The following is a 19341-nucleotide window of genomic DNA, read 5'->3' on the forward strand; positions in this document are numbered from 1 at the left end:
AATTGATCATTTTTTAATAATATTTAACATTTTTCTATACAAAATAATGAAAAAAACTTACTTATGTCATACGGTTTTAAGAAAAGCGATTGCATTTTGAAAATGAGTTCATAATTGCAAGTCATTATAATTGCAAAAAGTAATAGCACAAAAAGTTAAGCATTATTAATCGTTTGTTCTTAATAGCGTAAACTATTTGACTCTTTTATGTAACATTTTGTCTATCGCTAATCGTAAACCGGATATGACTCATTCAGATCACATGGCTTATCTTGTATATTTTAAAATCGTTGTGATTAATGTTATTTTCTTATCATTTATATTAATTTTATTTTCCGCGTTAAATGCTATACATTTTTTATACTTTTTTCCGATTGAATAGTATATTTTTCTGATTGAATAGTATAATTGTCTTTCGTTTCACATATACATTCCATTTTGAAAATTAATATTTAAACAATAATATTTAATAATATTTAAATCAATAATGTATAATGTATAATAATCATTAGAAACAAGTAAATGTAATAATAACATACTCTTAAATGGAATTAATGTATTATCACTAAAAACAGTGAATATATAATCACTAATAATCTCATTTACGATGTATAATCAATCTCATTTACAACATATTATAAGCATAACATTGTAAAACAAAATAAATATAATAATAATAAAAGAAAATCATTGAAAGAAAATCGGTTAATAATTGATGGTATAACTCTTTTTTAATCAATAATATTTTAAAATGCATTTTATAATTTGAGATAAATTTATAGTAATATATTTTTAAAAACATATTCTTGGATTTGATAAAAAATCTTAATTTAATTTTTTGTGAGTTTATCAATTAAGAATAACATTTTAAGAAAATATAACATGTATATAATTCTGAATTTTTGAATATGAATTTTATATATTCATTCTAGATATATGTGGGAACTTTTTAAAAAAATAGCAGTTTAAAATTATTATTATTATTTTTAATCATTATTTTATATTAAGAGAAAAAAATCATAAAATTTAAATATCGTACGCGATGTAGAGTACGCGAAACAAGTGTATTTATTCACAAGAAAGACACATTTTTAATTGCAGTTGCACATGATCGTTTATTTGATTTATTTTCTATATGAATAGATATTAATAACAAATATATCTTGGGGATAAAAACATTTTAAATCTGCTAATATAAACCTAAAATCTTTCCATATCTTATATGCATATCATGAGAACTTTTCGATAAACTCGCAACTTGTGTTTGAGAACTTTAGTTACTAGAGTATGAGAGATGTTGAATTTGATCGAGGTAGAAAATTTTTTAGCATATCATCTTTAAAAGAACCAAGAATAGTTCCGTGACGAAGGGCACGCGAATATAAGGGACCGAATAAATCATTGTGAGTGCTTTCTCATCCTATTCGCAGGATTCGAGGACGATTCACGAATTCGTCCCATCGATGCATTAGGTAGATAAACACCGCGAGAACTGTTTGTGAGAGGTTTCTCAGTGAATTATTTTTGTGAATCTTAATAGACCGACTATTGTTACAGTCGTGGACTAGTGTGACGAAACTGCAATTTGCAGCATACTAAAACTCATTAATAATAAAAGGAAGAGAGAAAAAGAGAAGTGTCTGCTGGTGATGTATCGATTTGGAGGTCTTGATCTGAATTAATTTTAGAAGACTATAACTCTCTCTTATATAACTACATAGAAACTCTTGTCAATTCGATTTATATTCATTCAGATTTTTTTTTCGATTTTTGTTTGAATGATGATAAAAGGATGCAAATGAACGATATTCGTTTATATATAAATTAATATTTGTTAAAGTAATTTTTGTAGTAACATATGTGTTACCAAGAGAGATAATGATACTGTTTTTACACCGTGCATTAAATTCTATTGACAATTTATTTCGCGTTTTACAACATTTATGTGTAAATATATACAATATATATGATAAAAATCGTTTCACGATTTTCACTTTCTTTGTCTTATCTCTTCTTTAACGTTAAGAATTGAGATAAAAATTTTTTATAATATATTTTCTTACTTTACAATTTTTATATTTTGGTCTTATGCATTCTCTTCTCAAGATCAATATTTCAAGATCAATATTTTTAATACGCGTGCACTATCGTTCTCTGCAAATCTCGAATGAATTAGATCGTAGAGATATCTTAGATCGTAAATAATTTATTTTTTATATATTCATCTATTTTTATTCGATCATTTGTTTTCTAAACTGATAACAACGCATAGCACTCGATGCATTTATCTCAATTTAAATGAAAATAGAAGTTTGCAGTCAAAGATCGTACTATGCTTTCATGATTATAAGAAGTTTATCATGGATATGAGGCAATAAATTTGCATTTTAAATTTTCCATTGAAAATATCGCTGATATTATGTCTTTGATAGATTCGAAGTCATTGGTGTTGCAGTGATACAATATTAATCCGGAAAGAATTCGAACATAGAATAAATCTATAAAATGAGGTCACACACGCGCGACATTTTACAGTTCAAGATATCATACTTGATTCAACATTGATATTCATTACCGCGTGTCTTGATCGCGTGTAAATATAGAATAAGCCGTTTATTATTTGTTGATATTTTAAGCATATCCTTGAACGTTTTCCATTACTATTTTAGATTCGACAACCCAACTTTTCATTAATATATTACAAATGCTCAAGATGATTTATATGCTATAAGTGTACCTAAAAGAATTCACATTTTGCGCACATGTTTGTCACATACCTTATCTTCTATAGATATTATATTTGATTATAAAGTTATTAATCTATAAATCTCTTTCTCTCTCTCTCCCTCTTTTCATAATTTTATCTACTATAATTTTATACATATTTTAATTTAATTTAATTTTTATTTAGCTTTATTAATTACTGTAAATTTCTTTCATCGCACACATATATGTACCGACGAAATATTTATAATTGTAATTTTTTTCAATATCAATCTGTATTTGCTGTAAAATAGAGCGATGCATATTAATTTAAACATGTAGTAATGTATAAAGACAAAAAAACTTATTTATACTTATTTATACATATAACACTCACACAAGTTTAAATCGTCCATTAATGTCGTTTCCGCCGTTCAAGAATAAAGTCCAATCGAATCTAGAACGTGATAATTTTTATCCTAATTATATGTAAAATGTCACGAGCGAAAAGTCGATCTGTCAGATAGCAATAAAGATAATAATAAATTTAATACAGAAAATGTATTCTTATCTCTTTTTTTCTCGATAAACATATATTTATAAAACAACATAGTGGTTCATGAACTGAGCAATTTTACAACTTAAAAGCTTATTTAACGAAGAGAAATTGAGAGTTCGGTAGATATTTATCTAAATGTATTAATTTTTTTACTTCCATCTACTCATATAATTAATTATTTATTTATTTATTTAAATTTGCATGTATGTGCCAAGCATAAAATAATTTTTTTCTGGAGATCCACAGAATAATAATCGTGATCAAGTAACGTAAAAATTGATATAAGGAATATTTCGCGTTGACAGAAGAAATTACAGATAAATATAAATCTCGCAGTATTGTTCTTGGCTTTGATAATATTGATTTTGCTTTATCAGTAATAAACTTTTACTCTGCGGTTTTTCCGCGTGGCTGATATTCTTTCTCGTTAACTTAATCTTAAATTTCTTGCATACTTTTCATACATTATCATACTAAGAATCTTCCGAAGCTCGCTATCTGTAATGTAATCTGCAAAAGTAATGAAGTAAAATAAAGTTTTCGTGACACAATGCATATCTTTTTAAACGAACATTGAATTATAAAATGACATTTCGAGCATTACTTTTTTTTATTTTTTGGATAATGAGAAAAACCATGCAGCGTAAAATTATAATGAAGAATATCGATCGAATACGACGCTTCTTTTCTCATGCACCTTTTTGGTCGCGATAATTGGAGATTAAAAAAATGACCATGCAGTTCACACGTATCTTGAATGCTAATGCGAAATTCGATATGCTCCCCCGCGCAGATTCGTTATGCTTCGCACAGCCATATGTTACAATGTACAGCGGCATATAGGTGTTAGATTCCATTTGACGGTTCCCGTAGTCATAACTTGGAATCGGACCGCCCATGGTGGACCTATTGTGATACTCCGCCACTGAAGCGAATTTCGCACCGCTCTTTACATCCGCTCGAGTCGGGACGCCGATTTAAGCGGCAAATTATTAATGTAATCAGTCGCCCATTTCGCTCGCGTATTCGTAAAACGAGACCTAATAATTTTAAATCGAGCAATGTTAAATTTATGCGCCATTTTGAAGGTGAATAATTTATAGGTCGCGGCTATTGTCAGCATTAATAAAAAATAAGTCAGTAGTAATAAAAAATATATAAATAATTTAAATTAATATTAAATATAAAAGATGTGTAAAATGTAAAAATTTGTTGAAATCTACGCGTATTGATGTAAAGGAAGATAGTACAGATAAATACGATAAATACAGATTTAAGCTTACAGATTTAAGCTTATATATAAAGTTTAACGAAGCTTTAATAATGCCTCTTTTGAAATATTCCCTCGTCGTGGTATGATCGCCGCACAGAATTTAAAGAGACTTCGCGTGCTACATTGTCGGTCGTCGTATAATGTGCATCGTAACTAATGTCAGATCATAAATCATGGAATTTAAACTTCTTCGGATATCATGGTTTATAATTTCGCTAGTAGAGCACATATTAATGACATATTACATTAATCTCTCTCAAAAAGGTTCTTAATTTAATGTGTATCTCTTTTTTTATTCACTAATTTACTTATAATTATCTATTAACAGACTCAGTACTCACGACATATAGATTAATTAATATCGTTTCAAATCTTTTGAATTCTGAGTTATTTTATAAGATTTTAATCTTAGTAATTGATTTTATGTTTCTCGTAGATAAGCTCGAGAAAATAAATATATAAGAATGTTTTGAAACTTTTAATATTATTAAATGTAATTTATATATTTTTAATATTATTAAAAGAGTTGCCATAATTTGATAATATTTATTTCCTTGAATATATAATATTTTTAACATAAGAGATTTTTAATATATTGTATATTTGAAGTTCTCTCTTTAAAAAAGTAGTATCATATTTTCTATAATCTTGACAATTATTTTATTGGAATCGATTTATTATTAAATATGTCTATTAGATCTCGTTCAAAAGATATATTTCTACTATTGACTATGTTCCGTTATCGGATCGCTACAAGTTGGAGATCTTTTATGGTCTACCAATATCTCTAATAAAATATTTCTCTGCAATGCAATTTATCGTTATAACTTGACTCGATACCAATACAGCGTATTCAATAATGATATTTGGTTCAAAGATCAATTGTGTAATTATATGGATCATTAGTCATCATTTTTCTTTTTTGTTCGTTATTTTATAAAGCATTATAAACTCTCTTTCCGGTGTGAAAAAAGGGAGTTTTCAAAGAAAAACTAATGAGATTGACACGAGGATAAGTGACGAGTCATTAATCTTCGTCGCCATAGTCGTAAAATTATTTTGAATGTCGATGTCTTAAACATTTATGATCTGCAAACGAAACCATCGATGTTTAACTTTCGTTTTAACACCCCGATTTCATTCTCAGGTACCTGACACGAATGGTTACTACAGGCAATCGGAGCATTTACACCGTCCTTAGATTAAGTAACAAATTAGGTGATTAGGTTCTTTTGCGGTTTTTTATGTTCACGATTCTCAATCAGAATCTTTGAACAACAGTAGAATTTTTAATTTTATATCTATTTGAAGTTCTTTCTTGCACTCTTCTTTAGCATTTTGTTTTTTGAAAACAACCAAAGTGTAGATTTTTTAAATTAAATTAAATTAAATAGACAAATTAAATAGACAATTGCAAAATTATAATAATGACAAGAAACATTTTTATTGAGGCCAGATATTATCATAATTATAAATTTCTTTTACTGCTAATTAATTTTAAATACATATTTATTTTATAGAAAGATACTTAGTAGAAAAATATAAAAGGAAAGGGATTCAAATACGCTAACAGATAGAAGATATCGAAGTATAATCTCTCGCGACAGGTGCCAAGAATTTCTCGTCGTGGAAGTTTTATCTCAGAGTATTCGGCAAACCTGTCACGTAACAGTTTCGAACAAAAACCAACTCGGAAAATTTTCCGAGAGATTTAGCCGGCGCTATACCTTTATCGGTAGGAATACCTTTCTCGTGAATAGACTTGTTCAGGTAGAAACCCAGTATCTTAGTTTTGAATGATATGACATGAATGAAATTTAGGGTGGAATTCATAGATCGAATCCACTTTCGCTAAAAAGATTACATCGAAATGTCAGTTATCTGATTTTATGTTTATCGAACGCCGCTTCGTTTCCCTCTTTTGTATCTTATATTATATCAGCCGTTATCGATAATGTATATATTTTCTTCTTTTTATCATTTTAAATTAGTCAATTTAAATAATCAATTAGTCAATTTAATAATTTAATTAATCAATTTTCGTCAATCAAAGCTCGATAATTCATGCTCACTATTATTTTCGCCCGTCAATCCGTTCATAATATTTTGTATGCTTTAACTGAATTATGATTTTTTTCTGTTTTTCCTCGAGTTATCCGCGTATATTACAAATTTTTTACATTCTAATTTTTTCCGCTACTTGTTTAGATATTTTACATTCTAGTTTTCGCTTCCACTTGCTTAGATATTTCATGTGTCGCGTATTTGCGGCCACTCCGAGTTCGACTCTTTATTTGTTATGCATATTAGTTCTCGTGACAGTAATAGAAGTTTGTTACCGCAGCTGCATTCTAACATGTACACACAACGCACAATCGCGATACGCGCAAAGTCGTTCACCTCTCTATGATATTGTTGATTTATGCAACATTCTACGTATAAATCTTTTAACGCAAATAAATGAAATGTAGCGAAAATGAGCGATAAAATATTGGCCGGTTACAGCCTTATAATGTATGACTTTTTTCTCGGTAATAACATATTTATTACATGATAATGCATATATATATATATATATTGACATGCAAAATATACATCCATTTTATGTAGCAATATACATAAAGCGCATGAGTGTAGTAAAAAAGATATATGTATAATCGACCACGATAAAGATACGGCAGCACTCTAGTACCGAGCACGAAATATCCGTCCGGGACTCCGCAGTCGTATATTTCTTCTTCGAGCAGGGGTCAGACGGTATGTTACGTCGTATGACTCAGAGAGAGTATTTGCGATGTCTAAGTCTTCCCTGTCTTTTAAGTTGGAGTATGCTTTATAGTTTTGTTACGACATTATCTACGATGAAATTTCTTTCGGTTGATAAGAGTTGAACGATGTGCTCGCTATTAATCATCATTTTATCGTTCACAGATTAAATTTTTTATCTTGTTCTTTCAATTAACGTTTATGTATTCATAATATTTACAAAGAAAAACATAAGACCATATTTAGAATGATGTATAAATCTTCAAATGAGACACACATTTAGCGTGCAAGAAGTTAAGACTGTAATGATATCACGCGTTGTTCTTGGATTCTCACCATCTTCATCATCGATACCGTACTAGTGTGTAACTTTAGCATTTGCTTTTGGTCTCTCTCTCTCTCTCTCTCTCTATTTCTCTTATTAAATTCAAATTATATTCGCCAATTCTCCCCGCATTACCATAAAGATTATTATTAACGATTAATGTATGATTAAATAGTTGATGCGATGAAAGTCTGCTCGATACTCTGAACCCCCGTAGCGAATGATGCATACGTATAGTTAACGTGCATAATAGCTCACTATCGCAGTGTCTCTTGTTAATACAGATTTATTGCTGAAAGTCTGAGAAGAAAAGGATATTGCTACTTATCGCGCGCCGTGCACGTGCGGCTTAAAGTAGCTTTTCTACATATCTAATTGTTGCACACAAATGTAACTTGCTCGTAGTGCCAGTGACGCAATTGTAACTCCAAATGTAATACGCGAGAAGAAACATAAATGAATGAGAATAAATGAATAATTTGACAGAATAAGGGATATAAAACAATCTAGAAATTTCAATAGAAATTTACTTAATATTTTATAGCGGAAACATATTTTTAATCAGGATAGAAAAAAAGAGGAATGATAAAAAATATATTGAATAAAATATGTAGTGTAAGAACTGAAATAGTCACGTCGATAATTGGTGAATAATTTATTATTAGACTGCTGCAAATGATCATAATTAATTACTGAATAAATCGAGCGGATTTTTGTTGCTTCAAACTGGATAAATACTTCACTATAACATTGTGCGTTAATTCGTTGCCAGAGAAATATGTCTCTCGAAGTTATCTCTAAGAATAATTAATATGTGAGCGATTTATATTAACATATCAGTTCGACGACGAGTAGTCGATGGTGCTGATGAAGCACCATGGATCGTGCATGCACAGTGTCTCCTCTCTTCCCTCTTTTTTGCCTATACACGCTTATGTGCATAAGTAAAAAAAAAACGCATCGCATAGGTAGACAATCGGGGCGTTTAGCTGTCGTGATACAATAAGCTTCCGTAGAAAATTTATATATTGCTTTAGTCGATTATCTTGATTATCTAAAAATTGCTCACGTGATCGCAATAGATTTTAATGGTAAACATACTACCACGATTCAATATTCCGATGAAATATTAATTAAATAATAAAATTGTTCATACACGAGGACAAATAATTCGCTCTTTTATTGACAACATATATACATATATCAGATTGCTTTCGCGAACTGACTCGCTCACGATTAGATCTAGGTAGTTGCGATACATAAATCGTTACAAATCTAGATTGCGCGCTTCACATACTTTTTTTTATATGAACCATGTTTCGCAAAGAAATTGTCTTTGTATGAGTGTGTTCACGCTGTTAGCTTTGCATCGATGATAGAACCTTTCCAGGGATTGTAACAGCATGAAATGTTTCGTACTAAGGATTTATAAATAACTTGCAGAGTTAAGTTCTAGATCTGAAAATAACTCTCCGTATGGTGCGTATTAAGCTCGCGCATAAATTTATTTTGGAAAGTTTCATGATAGAATCGCGTTTTGAGGGGAAATTTATATAACATCATTAGTGACAGAGCAACATTTTAATCTTTCTCTTTATTCTTCATCACGCGCTGAAAACTAAATCTCCACGTGACTGCACGTATCTAGATCAATCTGTCACGGAAATAACGTTAATATTATATGACAAACTAAGCAAGGTTAATATTATGCGACAAATTAAATAATAATCCTCATCGATTGGTATTCTGTTTACTAATAAAGCGTTGTAGCTGTGCATGTCGCGTCCGTGTACTTAAATAACAATGATTCATTCAATCTTGAAGCTTATCATATTAATTGAGAAAGATCGAAAGTAAAGAAACTTAAGAAATGCACATTAATTAAGATCTTGCTGTAAATGTATTTCGTGTTTCATAATCTTTGTAATTTAATCTTGTGATTATAATATATTATAATTATATTATGATATATTATTATTATATTGTGATATTATTATATTATTATTGTAATTATATTATGATGTATTATGATGATTATATTATATTATGTAGCTGAGTAAATTTCTTTCTTAAAAAATTCATATAAAATAAATAATCAATAGCAATCTATTGAATGTTCAATTATAAAATGAATGTTCAATTAATAAATTATAAGGAGAAAAAAATTCATGCAATTCATAAATTATAAGGAGAAAAAAATTCCTGCTTGCATGAAATCAAATATAATCATGGAATAGCGTCGAGGGATTGAGCATCCCTGCTTTTCGTGCGTATCTTCCTGACGCGAACCGCCACCCTTCCTGCCGTATTCACCATTGTGTGAGCACAATGTTTATCGAACCAGTCGTCGTGCATCATGGTCCGAGGAAAATCACGGAGGGGCCAATGTCCAGTCTGTACAGTAAAGGACGAGAGAATATTGTCCGACCATATGTTACCGAAACGTTGGTCAGCTGTTTGTGACGGTCGCGGACAGTAGGGGCTACGATATACACCGATTGACCATTTATCAATCGTCGTATCGGCTTCATCAAGTTCCGATCGATGCGCAGCGACGTATCTCGCTTCGTTTGAACGGGAAACGTAACAACGGCTGCCAGACAGACGGACATTATAATAGTTATCGGGGAAATAACTCGCGTACCGATATAATCGAGCATCGAGAGGGAATAAACGATTCCATTCCCGTATCAGTCTCGTGTAGCTCGTGCGCGATGACCATTATAAAAGAGTATCTCAGATTTATTACATTAAATATCAAGGTCGTATTTATCACGCCTAATCGTACATTATCATTTAAATTGCCAGCTGTATCCGATTCAGAGATTCTATCGATCGATAAAAAAAGTTGACGTAAAATAATCGAGATAAGAGATATGAAATTTAAAATTCCCAGTCACGGTATTTGTAATCTAGCACATAATTTCCCATGTAATTTATCTAGAATAAAAAAGAGATTATATAGGCAGTCAGTGTTAACTACTAGCTGTTCATCGTTAAAAAGGAGAAAAAAGGAAACGAAATCAGAGCGCTCATTTCGTGAGGCGCGCAGCGATCCTTGCCGGACGTGACGCATTTTGCCGCGCAACATGATTTATGGTGGAGTCATCTGTATGTGTTTTGAATGGCTCATTTGAAAATTACACGCCATTCTCGCGTCACGTTGATGCCGACTACTCGGACGTCTTGGGAGCCCTCGCGTGACCCGGCCTGCAACTCCACCGCCGGAGTTTACATCAGTCTACATCAGTTTACATGACGCCCCGTGTGTACGCAACGCGGCCCAAAAGCTCGCGATGCGAAACGCCACCGTGAACCCGTCACTCGACAGCATGCTTTTCGCCTAAATTCGTGATTCAGCATTTTAGCCCCGCACGCTTTTAATCTTTCCTCGACTCGCGCACTTTCGGGAATTGAAAACGGTTGCCACAATTTTGCACTCTTCGGACAGTAATTATTTCGAATGAATTTATAAAACTTGTATATTTTGACTTTTTGAATAGAAAACATCATTACGCATTCCGTTAATGACATCGGATATAATGAATGAGTCATTTCTATTCATTCTTAACAAGCCATTCTTTACAAAACGATAGCAGTTAATAAGAATTTTAAATAAATAGCACCAAGAGACTTCGATATAAAATTAATCTGTATATTTTATAAATAAAATTATGTAGAATACACAAGGTAACGTGGGGTGCGAAATCAACTGTATCAATTTTTTATATTGCAGTTTCACATATAATATGTATCTTTTCTAGCATTTATAAAAATTTTGGCCATAGTTCAATGTTTACTTATAAATAATTACATAATTTATTATTAAAAGATATTATTAAAAGATCTTATTAAAATAATCTCTATTATAAATTAATCTAATTAATCTCTAATTAATCTCTAATATTATTAAAATAATCTCTATTAAAAATTGTTCTATCTGTAATAGATTAAAGTCACTATGCAGAATGACTCGTTCTCGACCTGTATGTCGATTCTGCATTGGTAGAAAAAGAGAATAAAGGCGTAAGTATCCGAGCAACCTTGTTTTCACACCGAGAAAAAAAAGACGAGTCTTCGTGCAAATCCGTTAACAAGAAGCCTTATTGAGTCCGCAAGTGTCAACAAAACTATAAGAACTCGATTGTCGCTCGAGTCATTTCTGCACAAGAAAACAATTGCCACTTCCGATAATTAATCTCTTAGAATAATCTTAATTGCCGATAGGATTAAGCTTATCATTTATTACACTTTAACGATTATATATGTCTATAATTATATCGTTGTATCGTATATAAATGCATAAAAGATTGCTGCTTATGCAATCTTAAGCCGACAATCCACAAGAACATTAAACTTATTGTATGTCGGAGCTTTAAAGACCGCTATGAATATTCTGACCTCGCGCATTGTATATCACTGCGCTACGTGTACAGTATTTATCTTTCAGATTTACATATCTTATGCATATAAAAATACTTTTTTGTTCTTACTAAAAAGTACATGAAAATTTTTGTGTAATTTGCTTAACATTTATTTCTCGCGTAATATTTAAATCTAATGAAACTAATAATTACGTTGATATCTCAAATATGCGTATTAACGTAATATTGCTTTGTAGAGATCAGGTGGAAAATTATATTATTCATTAACATAAATTTCATCATTTGCATTGCACTAACGTGTCATTAAAGTTCTGATAATCATCTATCAATTATATCATATCGAATTTTATCGTGGCAGCGAGACGGTGTATAATTTCTGCCGCCAGTGGAGCGTATGATTTACCAATATTCGCGTCGGTAAAGATAGTCCACGGAAAACATGATTGATGACATACGTGCCATATATTGCTCGCGAAATCTAAAATGCAGAAAATAATCAGAAGAACAAATTAATTTTATTCTTGGACGCGAGATAAATCGCAAAATTTCTGTAGCATTGCTGAAAATGTTAAAATAAAATGTTGAAATAAAGTTATTTTCAAATTCATCATTTTTAATATTAATTTAAAAACGAAAATAAAATACCTGTGCATTTTCATGTCTCCATAATGTACGTAGCGAGTTGCTGCCAAACGTAATTTTCATTTCAACTTCTGCTATTGAATCTCCAGCGATGCATCTTCAGCTTACCTTATGGTTAACATAACTTTCAAACACATCGATCAAATGATATATACATCTGAATTTTGTTTCTTTCTTATATTTTATATTTTGCTTTTTATCTTTTCCTTTTTCTCTCAATTTCTATATCTCTTTTTGCTTTTTTCTGACCTGTAATCTTTACAATTTCAGAATTATAATAACTGAAATATTTCTTATTTATGTGTTTATGTTGTGTTGAATTGGCTTTATTTCGCATCCACCTTTTAATATAGGAACAACAATTAGTTGCTGACTTTACATGTCATGCTATGTACAATATTGTCAATAATTGATTGAAATTTAAAAGTAATACTATAAGAAAGAGACAAATGTCTTATCGAATTGATAAAGCACATAAAATCTACAAATTTTGCAAAACGTCATAGTTAAAAGCAATAGCGCGAAAGATAAAAAACATAAATTTCAAGTCTCAGTATGTTTGTAACTTAAATTGTTAGGTTATTCTAAGAGTAAGTAAAATAAATAAGATATTTTAACAATCGATGTACAAATACATATATTCAATTCGAACTGAAGTATTATCCGATTAAATCAACTTTTGCAACACATTTGATGCAGATAGACATAAGTTTTTTTCGCAAATAAAAATATGACTAATTAAAAATACTTACAATTTTACAACACGGATTGTGTGTGTATAATATATAAGTTAGCGAATAAGCACATAAGTAAGTGAGAAGAAAAGTATCAGTTCGTAAAGCTTCCTTCAATTCCGTCGTTAAAAGTGATTGCTTCGAAAATAAATAATTTTTCGAATCTATTAAAATAATTTAGTCATCTTAATACGTTTCAAGTTGCGTCTCATTCGCTGAATATACGAATAGATTTAGTAGATCAATACTTAAATTTTGACACCTCATTCAAATATCTGCTAATTTCAATAAAATTTATGGATATAAAATAACAAATTTATCTGTTCCGCTGTTTGAAAACAGCAAGTCTTTCAAATCTATTCAACTAGTCTAGTCATCTTCGTTTATGAGTTCTACAATTTATGTTTGCTTCATTTTTATGATGGGGCCCGGACGTGCAAGTCCCCAAAAATCATATTTCCAAAAAATTATATCATCTTTCCAAAAATGATATGTAAAGCGTTATGAACATATGCGAACTTAAACCTAGCTTAGATAACTTAAACCTAAATTAAATCTAACTTATCTATACTGTTGTAATTTGTTCTTGGCATGTTATAATGTACCAAATATATTTTCATTTACGAGAAATAATTCCTTCCTGACTCAATCTAGTGTATGAAGACGGTATCCTTAGGGATAAAGATATTCAAGGCTCGTGTTATACTGTCCTCGATCATATTTATTTTCATAAAAGAATATTTTTATGAATGTATCCTGATTTATGTTCCTAATAATGGTATCTGAAAGGAATATTGTAATCGAAAAATTTCTTTATTGCTTTGAAAATTAGGAATATGATGGTCTTTTTTGTAAATCTTTTTGCTCATTTTTTTATTGGAATATTTTTCCCATTATTTGATGTAAAAAAGAATGGAAGAAGAAGGTAAGATAACTAGAAAAGGAATATTTTACATAATTTCCATATTTTACGTCAAAATATAGAAGAAAATATGAAAATTCGTGCATATAGTCATTTTACTAATGATAAATTTTATTAATTTTTATACACATAATGTATGATTTGATTATGTGTAAAGAAATTCTAGCAGTTTGTTTATGTTAATATGTGTATATTTCGTTGTAGTTGTGGACACAAATGACACAGAAAATTAAATATCATTGAATCTTTTCTTCTATTCCTATCACCCTACCTTTAAAAATATTCATATTCTTAACTAATTGTGTAATTAATTAGATATGTGGGCAGTTTAGAAGAAACTGACATCTGTACTTTATATATTGACATAAAAGTTACGTGACTTTTCAAATTACAGAGAACTTATATGTCAAAGTGTGTGCAATCTGTTTGATCGATTAATACGATCGAGTTACGTTTTATTCGAAATATTGAATACGAATAGATCTAGTACATTAATGTTTAAATTCTGACATCTCACTCAAATTCAAATTTACGGATATGATGTATTATGTATATAATGTGATGACAAATTTATCTGTTCTGAAAACAGCAACTTTTGAAATCTATCCAACTAATCTAGTTATCTTCATTTATGGATTCTATAATTTATGTTTGCTTCATTTTTGTGTGGGGCCCGGACATGCAAGTTTTTAAAAAATTTCAACATATAAGAGTTTTTCAAAAATTAAATAAACATTAAAATTCAATAAACATTAACGTACTTTTAATCTAACTTAAACTTAAAGCTAACTTACATCTAACTTAAATTTAGCTTAAATCTAACTTAAACCTAAACTTAAATTTATACTGATAATTCATTTCTGGCATATTATATAGTGTATCAAGTATATTTTCGTTTACGAGAAATAATTCTTATTTGACTCCATCTAGTGTAAGAAAAGAGATATAACCGAAAACAGATTAACACAAACATTGAATGTGTACTGTATCTCTAAATATTTATTTCCATACACTAAATGAGTAGGAATTATTTCTTCGGACATCAAAAACATTCTTTAAATTATTATTTATATTTGCTTCATTTTCAGTGGAGTTCAAATATGCGAATTTTCATACATTTTCAAAAATTAGAAGTGATATTAATGATGTTTTATAATTCGTGTTATAATTTGTATATTATAATCAGCAAAAAATATTTTTATATAAGAAATAATTTATAACTCTATCTAGTATAGAAAAAGAATTCATTTAATTAAGATATATGTATATGTATATATATATATATATATATATATATATATATATATATAAAGTCTATTGTGAATGCTTGTGTACATCTTAATTAATGCGATAGAGTTATAAATGATAATTAAATTGTCAAAATGTATTGTAGAATAAAATATGAAATACTTTACCAAAAATTAAGATTTTTCTTAAACATAGCTTTTTGTTTCTACGAAATTCTTTCCCATTATTTAATATATAGAGCAATTAAGATAAAATAATTGGAAAAGGAATATTTTGTAAAATTTTCGTATTTTACGTCAAAATATGTCAAAATATAAAATATGAAGTAATTCGTATATGTAGTCATTTTACTAATGTTATTAAATAAATTAAATTAATAAAATATGTAAATTTTATTAATTTTTATACACATAATATATGATTTGATTATGTGTATAAAGAAATTCTATCAGTCTGTTTATGTTAATATGTGTATGTTTCGTTGTAGTTGTGGAGAAAAATGACACAGAAAATTAAATATCATTGAATCTTTTCTTCTATTCCTATCACCCTATCTTTAAAAATATTCATATTCTTAAATAATTGTGTAATTAATTAGACACGTGGGCAGTCTAGAAATAACTGACATCTGCACTTTATATATTGACATAAAAAGTTACGTGACTTTTCAAATTACAGAGAACTTATATGTCAAAGTGTGTGCAATCTGTTTGATCGATTAATACGATCGAGTTACGTTTTATTCGTTGAATAGATCTAGTACATCAATATTTAAATTCTGACATCTTATTGAAATATCTGCTGATCTTAATAAAATTTACGGATATGATATATTATACATATATAATGTGATGACAAATTTATCTGTTCTGCAGCAACTTTTAAAATCTATTCGACGAATCTAGCCATTTTCGTTTATGGATTCAACGATTTATGTTTGCTTTATTTTTGTGGTGAGGCCCAGATGTGCAAGTCCCCACTTTTTAAAAAATTTTCATTTTTCCAAAAAATTTTCATGTACACATATATATATGAAAGTGAATTATGTAACTTAAATCTAATTTAAATGTAACTTAAATCTAACTTACATCTAACTTAAATCTAACTTAATTATACTTGTGTTATTAGTTTCTGCTATCTTATAATGTATCAAGTATATTTTCGTTTACGAGAAATAATTCTTATTTGACACCATCTAGTGTATGAAAACAGTATCTTTAAAGATCGAGATATTCAATGCTCGTGTTACACTGTTCTTGGTCATATCTATTTTCATATAAATATATCCTTATTTAATGCCTAATAATGGTATCTGAAAGAAATTTTGTAAGCGAAAAATTTTGCAATTTTTTTCATGGCTTCTCATATATTAAGAATATGATGTTTTTTGTACATCTTTTTGTTCATTTTTAATATGTGTAAATATAATTTCGTTTATCCAAGATATGTAAAGCTGTTTTATAAAGACAAAGACAAAAACTATTTTACAGAAATTGATTTGATCGATTATTCCTAACTTGAAAAACTGTATGAAATTGGGTATAATAATCAATATAAAATGTATCAATGTATTAATATTACATAATTATATTTCTCATATTATTATCTGTTATAAAAGATTATAAACTATCATTCATTTTCATTCACATACTATATACAAAACGAACAAAAAATGAATCTAAGTAAAATATAATTTTTTTATCGATATATTATTAACGCATTTATAATTTCTAACTTTCGTCGATATGTTTTATTATCATAGCATCATAATTTAATATAAGCATCTTAAAGTAGCCAAGCAAGTATGTGGCGAGTATATTTACACAATAGAATCAAGAGACAAATACCCAACGAGTTTCTATAGCGAAGGATTCTTGGACGCACAAGATTTCATACTACATTATCTCGGTAAGGGAGTGTCGTGACGTTTATGTAAATATTTATATTGAAGGATCGTCAATAGCTTCAGCGTCAGTCGGTGCATATTAGAGAAAGATAAGCATATAAGAGAAAGAACGAAAAGGAATGCGCGAGATGGTAAAATATGAACGGGACGGAGAGAGAATTGTAAGAAAAAAAACTAGTTGATGCTCATCATGTGAGTGGAGAAAAAAATTTCCTTAACATTTGCGAACTTGTAGGACATTTTAGCGGTTTGACGTCTCATCCGAAGGTTCAAACATTGAAAGGAATTCGGATAAATAAATGTTAGACGAGGCACTTCGCGTCTTCGTCTTATATTCCCTCGAGATGAAGAAACAGCTGATTGCTGTTTTGAAAGAGCCGTCCGATTCGAAGCCATTTCACGCGACGAAATGTGAAAAATGCAAGAGAGTCGCATATCTTTTGAATTAATAACGATCATAAAAATTGTACGATTGAGCATTTCAACGTGTTGCAAAGCACGAATGCTCTTTCCCACTTATTATTGTCGTATTTCGTACATTATATCGTTTTGACACTGTGTATACGAACATACTAAAGCTTTTAAATCCTTCTGCCGTGAAATTACTCTGCCAGGTAGCTCAGTCATTACCTGCCTGGGTCTCTATGTGTAATTGCGTATATGCGTGCACACACATTTATGGTACGAATGTCTGGCAAAGTAATTGCATACGTCTATATAAAAAAAGTTAGCTTATAATATACATTAAATAGCAAAAAAAAATTAATTCGTTATATACTTATAATTTTATGTTTGCGTGATCCTTGACTTTCTTTAAATTTTGCTTTCTAAAGGGATAATTTATATATAATACATTCGCTCATGCATACATGTGCGTGTTTATGTAAAAGAAGATATTTTATAATAGTTTTATATAATTTATATAAAAGACATTTATAATAGTTTAACAATATTTTTATAATTTAATATTTAATTTAATTTAATATTTTAATAATTTAATTTAATATTTTAATCATTTTTTAATATTTAATATATTTTTAACGATTTAAATGTTTAACAAATTAATAGCTTTAATGGATTTTTTAAATAATAAGGTATATATTTGGAAAATTATATAGGTATCCTGTGCGGAAGTAATGAAGCTTTAGAACACGCTTGACCGAGAATAACACTGTACACTTTATTACGGCAACCATATTATATGAAATAAGGAATGTCACAACGTTATTTGCTTTATTTTCTCAAGGCGAAAGGTTATTGTAGGCAATTTGCTCGGACTCAACGTTTCTCCCGAAGCAGACTTTAAACGTTTTTCGCTCCTCTACTTTTTTTGTCATATGGAATTCACTTCTCGCACACAAAAGTCAAATGCGCTCAGCTCCAACTACAACTTTGACCCGAATATTTTAGTTCCTTTATTTGCGTTTAATAATATCTTTTAACTCACAAATGACACGAACAATATTTTAGACTTTTAACGTTTATGATCATATGTAAAATAAAAACAGGCAAATGGAACAGATACGATACATAAATGTGACTTGTGACTCCTATAAAACATAAGTTTTCATAGAAAATAAAATTTCTTCTATTCTTTTAAAACTTAGTAAATCAATACGAACAGAATATTTTATTTTTCCATTAATCGTTTAATTATAAAATTGCTAACAAATAAAGCTAAAAATAAAATTAAAATAATCAAAAAATAATACAGCACAAAAAGTATAAAAGAAAATAATAACTTTTATATTTTTTTATGCTGAAATCAGCTTTTAATACATTTGCAAATTTGAAAAATTTTAAATGTTATTAAAAAATTTTAAAATTAAATTATTTTAAGTAATTTTGTACCATTGCAAATAACAGTTCATTGAATGT

At 29.2% G+C, this 19341-nt stretch overlaps 2 protein-coding genes across 3 annotated transcripts in view; one reads left to right on the top strand and one right to left on the bottom strand.

Annotated features, from left to right (window-relative positions):
• The window catches only part of Sulf1 (Extracellular sulfatase Sulf1), an 89909-nt gene that overhangs the window by 2986 nt on the left and 67582 nt on the right, over positions 1-19341 (top strand). The window lies entirely within an intron of this gene.
• Positions 13370-19341, bottom strand: part of LOC145959972 (MRN complex-interacting protein) — a 74605-nt gene continuing 68633 nt past the window's right edge. Inside the window, exon 4 of the mRNA XM_083079184.1 lies at positions 13370-13551. Within this exon, the coding sequence (XP_082935310.1) occupies positions 13388-13551 (164 nt within the window). The 3' untranslated portion in view covers positions 13370-13387. The remainder of the gene's footprint in view (positions 13552-19341) is intronic.

The sequence above is a fragment of the Camponotus vicinus genome, unplaced genomic scaffold (assembly GCF_025532165.1).
Source record: "Camponotus vicinus isolate PSW18456_S1 unplaced genomic scaffold, iyCamVici1.0 SCAF_10, whole genome shotgun sequence".
NCBI lineage: Eukaryota > Metazoa > Arthropoda > Insecta > Hymenoptera > Formicidae > Camponotus > Camponotus vicinus.